Below are 9,779 nucleotides of genomic sequence, written 5' to 3'. Positions count from 1 at the left end.
ATATATATATATATATAAAACTGAATCACTTTGCTGTACAGTAGAAATTAACACAAACATTGTAAATCAACTATACTTCACTAAAATAAATTTTTTAAAAAAGAAGCTCTCCACAGGCTTCCCTCTCCCTACATACAGTGTACCCCTCACACTTGCATACATTTTAGTCACTTGCCTGGTTCCTGTAGGCACCTGTGCTTGTCTTTAAGATGCCTGCTGCACCCCTTTTTGCAATGTATCATGTGTCAGGGCATCCTGGAACAGGTCTGTGGGTCAGAATATGCTGACTTCTTATTCTGTAAAGATTTAAGAACTGCTGGAGGGAAACACACCTCTTATGGCTACTCCCCACAAAGCCCTGTTCTTTGCATGTTTAAGGGTTATCTCTTGAGCCTGTAATCTGTCACATCATTATACTTGTGCAATATTTACTTACTTATGCCCCAGTCTACTGGGTTCCTGGAGGGTAAGCCCCGCTCATCCTATTATCTGTCCTTTACTCCTTTCCTCTAATCATAGCGAAGTCCCAATCTGCACCTTCCCTCCCCAAGTTTCCAGATCCCCAGCCTCTCCGCTCATTCGCAGCCCTGGGGCATCGGGGTAGAGGGTGGGCCCTACTGCATGATTGCTTCTAATAAAACAACTATAAACTAAAAAGAGCAGCCAAAACAATGAGTTGCGAGCTGAGAATATGGAAAAAAGCAATTAGTTCTGACTTGGATGAAATATCTTCCTGACTTATCAATAATCCACTAGAAACTGCATCCTCATCACAACAGAAAAATTTCAGTATGAAAGAAAATAAGCCCTAACTTTTTAAAGTTAGTTTAAATATGTTTTACAAGTATAAAATTTATTTATTTTGGTTTTTTTAACATCTTTATTGGAGTATAATTGCTTTACAATATTTTAAAATATTATAATCTTAAAACATACTTGCATGAAACTCTTGGACCTCAGAATGGAACATGTAGGGGAATAAAACCTTTTGAAATTAAAAATTATGTTCAGCGGAAACATACTTTTAAACCAATATGGGTTTTAATAACTAAATAGTAAAACATTTTCCTTAACAACAAAATCAAAGGTGATTATATTTATTTTAATATTGCTATATAAATATGAGAATGTTAATTGATACTTGCCTAGGTCAAATATTCCAGTTGCATTAACAAACATATACAAAACAAACATAAATTTATAGCGAATGTCAAATTTCCCCGTGATTATCTCCTCCATCATGAATTTCATAGCCTTGAAACTGCCTTTTTTTTGTTTGCTTTTGTTTATTTTGCTTTATAGTCTTAAAGTATTTAGGCAGGAAAGAGAGAAACAGAACTGAGAAATATTTCAATTTTGACTAAATAAGAGTCTGGTTAGTTGTAATCGCTTTTGAATACTTCTCATAGGAGAAAACACACTGTGACACGGTGACCTGCCACTCCACAATGGTTGGAGAGGTGAAGCCATTTCTTGATGGCAGTACATACCCAATGGCTCATTCTCTATAAAAAAGTGTAAGGAAAGACTAGATGGTTCATCTGAAAGGCAGGTTGCTCTCATCTGTACAAATTAACTTATTTTCTTGATGCTAGAACATCCATCAGAAAAATTTTACTTTGTGTTAAACAGGGATAAGTTCTGACATTGGAACATAGCCAATGTTTTCCACCTTTCTCTTCTTTTCCCTACCCATGAAACTCTCTGCCTAATTAAAATACTTTGAAAGGTACTTTTCATCTAATACTGTTAATAACAATAATGGTCTTGGATTTTTAAAACAATGGCTGCTTTGGTCTACTTCAGTTTTGGTGAAGCCATTTTTAAAAATCAAATATATGATATAAAGTTTCAATGAAGCATTAGGATCGAATGACACTGGAATTTCTCATACATTTACTGAATGCCTTCTAGGTTCAAAGTTCTGTGTTGCATACAGATATATATCCCAGTTTCTGAGTATCTTTGAATCATGATCCTTCAGCAACTGGTTAGGAAAAATACTACCAGATCAGAGTAAGGAATTCTTAACTTGGGGAGGGATTTGGAGGAGCGGGGGAGGTGTACCAGCAGATTCAGTTCAAAAATTCATTGCTCTGGGTTTCAACAGCTTTCCTCCAAGTCTACATTTTAATGGGGTGTGTGGAAAAAGGATTGGTTCAGGCATCCTTTATCATCTACCCAGACCATGATTTGAGAATTTTAGGAGCCAATAGCTTAAACTATATTAAAATAATCCAAAAGCTTTAAAAATGGTCACAGCAAACGCTGTCCTGAACTTAAACCTTGGTGGTGATAACATGAGAGTTCAAAAATGCAATTTTTTGTTCTTTTGGGGGCAGCGACTAGGAAAGGTCAGCTTGCAGAGCACCTCCAAGAGTCTGGTGTCATGTGCCTGCTCTCCTGCCACGTGGCAGTTCTAACACTTTCATGATCTGAATTTTGTCTTAACATTCTAAAAGCATAATCGCTAAGAATAATACAAGCATGGCAGGTTAATTTCTCCCTCCACAAATTCTGGTTGCATAATTTAACATACAAACAATTTGAGGAAGAGATTATTATCTCTTTACATTTTGAAAAGCTCTTCCTGATACGGTTTAAAATACGCGATTGAAACTCTGCATTTTCTTGAGTATTCAATATGTTTCTTGGATTTTTTTCCTAACTGCAAGAAGAGGATAAATAAAACCACTCAGTTCTTAAGCACAGCAAACATGAATCAAATAGCTTTTACTCCATATCTATAAAAGGCAATGCCACCATCATAAGTTTCTCAATATTTCCTGTCGCCTTTAAGCATGTTCATTATTAATCTCAATGTATTTTAATAGCATACATATGTCCTTGGGGCTTACTGTCATCTTTTTTGTCCCCAAATCTTTTAAAAATCTTAGCCTCTACATGACTTTAAGCATGTTTTTAAACAAGTTTTATGAAAACCTCTTTTTGTACTCCATAGTGACAGAGCCCCTCTGAATCTGGGAGAAGGAAATCACATTCCAGTCGCATTGTCAGCCCGAGGGGCATAAGCTCCAAAGCTCTAGTTCCTAGAGCTGTAAATCCATTGTGTTGCAGGTTATAAATAAGGAAATTGGCCCGTGACAGCTACGGTTTGGAAGCATTAACATTTTTGTGTGCAACTCTCATTTTTAATCTTTTCAGTTATTTCCCTTAGTAAAACTTAGCCACCAAAATGACTTCCTGTATCACTGACCCATATGCCATCATTAAAAGAAAGAAATTCCAACCAACCATGACAAAGGTTGCAGTCAGCATTTAAGACAAAATGGACTCTTACAGATTCAGCCAAAGGTAGCTCTCTCCGCCCTGCATCTCCTTCCACCCCGCCTCCCCCTACCTTCTCCGTCCATTTGAGCAAGGGACCTCTCTTTGCATTAAGAATGCGTGATGTGTGCTTTTTAGTGGCTGCATTTTAAGTTTGGTCTTCTCAACCATGAAAACACAGTTAGAAATTGTTCTCGGAGCTAAACCACTCAACATCTTGGCACTTGGTTGTTTTTAACTTTTCAACAATAGGCACTGTTCACTCCCCTCCATCTCAGTTCTTTATTCAGTGATCAGGCAGTACACTGATGAAAGGCTAGTCACGGCTGCCCCCATGGTATCAGTGCGGTGGCATGTGATGATTCACATGGGGTGTGTTTGATCCGAGAAAGCCCAGTCTCTGCTTATTCTTCCTTTGTTCTGTCATCTGGGGGAAAAGAGAGAATGCGTTGAGCTGATTTTCTCACTCATTCTCAGTGCTGGTGGGACACACAATGCTGGGTGAATATTTCCCAAGCACCTATAGTCTGTCCAGCATCACAGAAAATATATTTATCAAAAAGGAGAAAATATTTTTTAAAGTGAATTTCCCTAGGCAGAGAAACAGAGCAAACCACTCCCTGTGGTTAAGAAAGAGGAACTGTGGTTCTTTTAAAGCAGCCCTTGCTTGTAACACACACATAATCATCGCCATCACCTTAGTCATTTTAAAACCTACCACGGTTACTTTTGATATTATTTTTACTAATGCTAACAATTTTACACGACAAAGGGGTTGATTGTAGTGTTGAAATGACAGGTACTAATGACGATCTGCCTTTCTGATGAATTTAGTAATGGTTATGATGGCAGAAAATACGATTTTTCTAGGGCTCCCCTGGTGGCGCAGTGGTTGGGGGGTCCGCCTGCCGGTGCGGGAGACGTGGGTTCGTGCCCCGGTCCGGGAGGATCCCACGTGCCGTGGAGCGGCTGGGCCCGTGAGCCATGGCCGCTGGGCCTGCGCGTCCGGAGCTTGTGCTCCGCAACGGGAGAGGCCACGACAGTGAGAGGCCCGCGCACCACTGAAGAAAAAAAAAAAAAAAAGAATACGATTTTCTATAAAAAAGTCCAAAGAGGTCCTTGTCTTTCGGCAACTGCTCCTTCCTTCCCCGTTCGGTAGAAGTGTCACACAAGATGCGGAGGTGTGATAAGCAGAAGTAGCCTCTGCTTGTAGAGATTTGGTTCTTACAACACAACGTGGGGTGTTTTTTTTATGGGAATTTACAGTCCATCGTGGATAACAATCTTGCGCCCAGGAGTCTCCAGCCACCCCTCTCTCACAGTGGTGAACAATTTCACATGCCCCGCCCCCCCAGCTCCATCTGCCGAGCGCACCCACCTGCTCCTTGAGCTCCGCCAGCTGACCCGACAGCTGTCTGACCAGACTCATGGTCGATTCCAACTTCTCCTGCAGGTTCCGAATCTCATTTTGTTCACTGTCACCTTCATTGCTAACAAGGGACATAGCTCGCATCCGAGGAAACCAGTCCAAATTCTTCTCCTAAAAACAAATACATGTGCAGGAACAAGGGAATAAATATAGAAGAGTGCCTGAAGTTCTGTAAAGAATGTTTATAAGTGTTCATTATTACTAACATTTAAATCAAAGTTTCTTAGCACCCAAAGCAAAAGGTACTCTTTCTGGCCAGGGGTGGGGAGAGGTTGAGGGTGGGAATTAAATATTGCAACAAACTTCGTAGGGGCTCCCAGGGAGGTCCCGGATAAAGTAGTTAGAGCAGCGCCCTGAACGCTGTGGGCGATCAGTGAATCTTGATGAATGATGATGTAGGGTCTGGAGATGCTAAAAGAAATGTTTCAGTTCCAGCCACCCATGCTGGTTTACCTCCCACTTCCCCAAGACAGGCTCCCAGCTCTGCTCAGGGAAGAGGGAAGTGGAAGGGCATGGCCCTAGGTTACCCTGTCTGCTCTCTTTGGAAACATTTTATTACAGTGGGAGGCAGGTTTTAGAGTTAGACTTCCCCAGAGGGCAACAGCTGGTGCCACTTCTGTTTTTCCAGGCTGACTGAGTGTAGGGGTGTGAGTGCATACGTGTGTGTGTGTGTGTGTCCCCTCCATCGTGGTAAAGACAGATGGTTAACGAGATACCCACCTCTCTTGAAAACTCTGCCTGATTGCCTACCATCATAGAATCACTGTGAATTACTTATACCCCATCTTTCAATCCTCAAAAGAGCTTGCAAGGTAAATCACTGTCCCATTTTACAGACGAGGAATCAAGCAGCCCCAGCAGTTTAATTACCCTCATCACAAGCTAGAAAATGGCAGAGTCAGGATTTGAAGGCAGGTGAGCCTTTCCACCACTGATTGGATATGTCAGTCTGTATCTCTACCTATTTCTCTAAGTCACCTTCTCCCAATATCCCTAGCAGTGACCTTCCTGCTTCAGATTCTTTCCACTCCAGAAAAGTCCACTGCAGTGGCTACAAAGACGTCTGCCTAGCTGATCCCTAGAACAAGAGTCCGCAGAGTACGTTCCTCCCCTAAGAGGAAAGGGGAAAGACCCAACCTATGTATCTCTGGACTTCTGCCTAAACCTCATCTGGCCCTTGGATTGGTTTTTTTCTTTTTTTTTCGTAGTTGTTAGTCAGAGAATAACACGTTCTTTACAGTCCCCTACCCCCAATAGCAGTGAAAAGGGCTGATAAAGGATAGGATAAAACATATTAAAGACATTTAAGCTGCATTTAAATAGCTGTAGCCAATTAGCATTTCAAAGGAGAATGGTAACTTATGCGGAAGTGCAGAGTGACAGCCAGATTCATTCATTCAATCAATCCTTCAATATCTATTGCCAGGTATTTAGAGATGAAAATCAGGTAAGACAAAATGTCTGCTCTCAAGGAGCTTGCGGCTTAGGAAAGCCCTCCACAAAAAGTGAACTGGGCACTCTGCATATCAAAATCCCCTGGGGTTGCTTGTTAAAATAGCAGATTTCAACCCCACTGTCTCTTACGAAATTAGAACCTCTTAGGGGACCTGCATGATTCCTATGTGCACTAAAGTTTAAGAACTCTGATCTGTGGAGACATAGAAGAAGATAAATGGTAACTGCTTGGGTAGTGGCAGGGTAGGGGAATGGAGTGAAGAGGAAAGATCTGAAATGGCTGGCATGAGAAATGGGAAGAGGAAGCCAAATAGGGGCCCATTAATTGCTTGCAGGGGCGGAGTGGGAGACAGTGCCTTTTGTTTTTTTTTTTTGGCGGTACGCGGGCCTCTCACTGTTGTGGCCTCTCCCATTGCGGAGCAAAGGCTCCAGACGCACGGGCTTAGCGGCCATGGCTCGCGGGCTCAGCCGCTCTACGGCATGTGGGATCTTCCCGGACCGGGGCATGAATCCGTGTCCCCTGCATCGGCAGGCGGGCTCTCAACCGCTGCGCCACCAGGGAAGCCCGGGAGCCCGTGCCTTGTAATGACTCCAGCAAAGACCACTGTTCACCAACAGCCCAAGTGGGTGTGGAGTTGAGGCAGAGAGTTGGACTGATACAAGATGGTGTGTCCCCTGGAATGGGCCTCAGAAAGACAAAGGTATCAGGAAGCTAGGAATGTCAGCAGAGCAGTGGCTGGAGTGAGGCACACTAGCGTGTGGACTGGTAGGAGGGATGGAGAAGCACAGACCTGTGCTAAATGCTCTGTCGGCACTTAATCCTTTCGACGATCCAGTGGACTCCAGTTCTCTTATCTACTTAGTATTTATATTATCTACCGTATTATCTATATCTGAATTTTACAAATGAGGAAACTGAGGCTGGCAAATAGTTTGGCTGGGATCCCCACCCAGACTTGTCTGCCTCCAGGCCTCCTGGCAAGAAGGGAGACTGTGGACAGAAAGTGGAATCATATTTAAAATTCTGAAGGCAGCACAACTTCAGGAAATAAAAATTCTAGAGTGAGAGGGCCTGAAATCTGATAAAATACCAGGGAGTTTGGGGAGTTAGTATTTCATGGGTACAGCGTTTTAGTTGGGGAAGATGAAAACTCTCTGGAGATGGACGGTGGTGATGGCTGCATAACAAGGGGAAGGTACTGAATGCCATAAAACTCTACACGTAAAATGGTTAAAATGGTAAAATTTTATGTTTTATGTATATTTTACTACGGATTAAAAAAATCACAATTTGCAGAGGAGAATCTTTTGGATGAATCCTGCACGAAATCCGCAAATTCATCCTGAAGGAGGTCAGTAGAAGGGGTGGATGACACACAGGAGTGACCGGGGGTATTAAAAGACAGTGATGGAAAGGCTTGAAGAATGGGTTTTCACATGATGGTGAAGATGTGATGATTTCTTGGCGATGGGGAGTTGAGTCAGCTGACCCTCTTCTGGGGGCCCTTTCGTACTGAGGGGGTAGGAAGCTCGGCCGCTGCCACCAGTGGGTTAAAGGACAGGGGACTCCTCTCAGGAGAGCCAAGAAGGCAGCCTTGTAGGAGAGGAGAGTTGGTCTGTATCAGGACAGGGATTCCAGGGAGGCTGATGGAACAGAAGCGTTTGAGAACCTCAGACAGCTGGGCCTGGGGTGAGAAGGTACCAGGAGACATGGTGATGGACCCAAGGTGGGGCTGGAGAAAACATCAGCTTTCAGAAAGTTTCCAAGAGAAAGAGAGACAAAACAGTGTTCTAATGCTTAGCAAAGAGAACATGGGTGAGACGGTGGAATTGCCTCTGAAGAAATGCTCTTGTAGGTGTGGCGGGGCCCAGGTCAGCCCAGTCCACGGTCTCTTGCTTTTGAGGAAACAATGGCAGTTCTCAGGGGACCACTGCCCCAGCTGGTTGGGCCACAGGACTCTTTCCTTACACATTCTTTCTTCACTTGTTCCTTTGTTCATCCATTCATTGACTAATTCTTACAGTGTTGACTATGTCTGTGCTAGGCACTGGGAAAACAATAGAGAGCCAAACCCAGTGCAGTTCTTGTGCTGGTGGAATTGACAGTCTAGGTGGAGAGTAAGACTTCAATCAAAGATGATGAAAACAGCGACAAGCCGGGCTTAAGGGCTGGCTAGGAAGGCCACCCAGCTCCACTGTCCTTTCTCCTAGTCCCTAAAAATCATTCTCTCTTCTAACCTTCTTTTGGTTTTTCTCATCTTTCTTCCTTTCACTGCCTGTACCTTCTCTGTTTTTGTTTGTTTGCCTGGTTCTCAGCCTTTTCTCTCCTAGCTTTATGCTTTTTGTTTCATTCCTCTCTTCCTCTGTATATCAACGGACCATAATCTGAAGCTAAAATATAAGGTGTCATTAAGATTTTTTTTTTCAGTATTGAATGCTTTCTGGTTCTTTTTCTTAATTTTTAGGAACCTGACTTGAATGTTTTGCATCTCACTAAAATGGCAAAAAATAAGCAACCTAAATGTACGGTCTTTTGTCCTCTTTTTACAAAAAAAAAAAGCCACACTTTTAAAAATAAATGTTCACAACTGATGTTCCTCTAAATTCGTGCAGAAAGTATATTCTTTTCACCAAAATTAACTCAAATAAAGCAGAGTTCTTAGAATAAATGCTGCATGGGCTTGTTCACTGAAAGTGGTTTCCAGTGAAATACCCCAAGGCTCCTCTCTCTGCTCCAGTGTCAAAAAGAGCGGCTTCCAAGGAAGGCTCGGCCTGAGCCCGGTGAGAAAGGAGAGCGCCGCACTTTAGTCTGAGCCAGAACTGCAGGACGGACACTCAGAACGGTGACTGGTTAACAGGACGCCACTCCCTCACCGCGTCGACTTGTAATGTGTCCATCGTCTAACAAAGCAGTTGGATTTGATTTGTTACTTCTCGGTTACTCACACATGCTACGTACATCTCGTGATCGTGCTCGTGATTAGCAGAGTCCCATGGCGACTCTGGTTAGTCAATAGGACACCATTTCCTTATTTCATCAGGAATGAAAATGTTTAATCACAGGGTAATATAAAGTCAGGGAAGCTGCAGATTAAGTGTTAGATTCTGAGGTTACAGTGTATGATCCTAGCTACTTGGTGATGGGAAATCCAGAGCTTCTCAAGCCTTCTAAAATGCAAAGCCCAGAGATGAAGGGACTGAGAGCATGCCAGCCATAACCCTCTTGCTATCCCTAAATTCTAATAATAATGGGTTTTCTCGATGACTAGAAGATAGACAGACTTAAGTGTGAAAACCTTTCAAATAGTCCTTTCAACAGTCAGATCAATTTGACTTATGTAATTTTGTAGTTATTCCGTAAACAATTAGGTTGTCAGAGTCAGTTAGAGTTTAGCCGTGCTGTTTTCATATTTGGTTCTTAAATGTGATACCCCATTTGCAGGAAAGAGGCCATGCGATATAAAGGGAAGAGCATTGATCTAGGAGTCAAAACACCTGGGTTCTGGTTTTAGTTCAGCCCAAAACTAGCTATGTGATATAAGGATGGTGGGGAAGCCTTATTCTCTGAGTCCCAGTTTCCTCATCTGTACAACCAGAATGTTACCCT

General features: G+C 42.7%; 1 protein-coding gene across 2 annotated transcripts in view; it reads right to left on the bottom strand.

Moving 5' to 3' along the window:
* Nucleotides 1–862: 862 nt before the first annotated feature.
* ITPR2 (inositol 1,4,5-trisphosphate receptor type 2) overlaps nt 863–9,779 on the bottom strand; it is a 527,231-nt gene continuing 518,314 nt past the window's right edge. For both annotated transcript variants that reach the window (XM_079936794.1, XM_079936796.1), the window contains 2 exons: nt 4,667–4,828; nt 863–3,715 (listed from right to left, as the gene is read on the bottom strand). In XM_079936794.1, coding sequence (XP_079792920.1) covers nt 3,629–3,715; nt 4,667–4,828 — 249 coding nt within the window. In that variant the 3' untranslated portion in view covers nt 863–3,628. The remainder of the gene's footprint in view (nt 3,716–4,666; nt 4,829–9,779) is intronic.

This window comes from Stenella coeruleoalba, assembly GCF_951394435.1.
Source record: "Stenella coeruleoalba genome assembly, chromosome: 11".
Classification (NCBI taxonomy): Eukaryota; Metazoa; Chordata; class Mammalia; order Artiodactyla; family Delphinidae; genus Stenella; species Stenella coeruleoalba.
The sequence above is the reverse complement of the archived record's forward strand: the minus strand, read 5'-3'. Positions and strand labels throughout refer to the sequence as shown.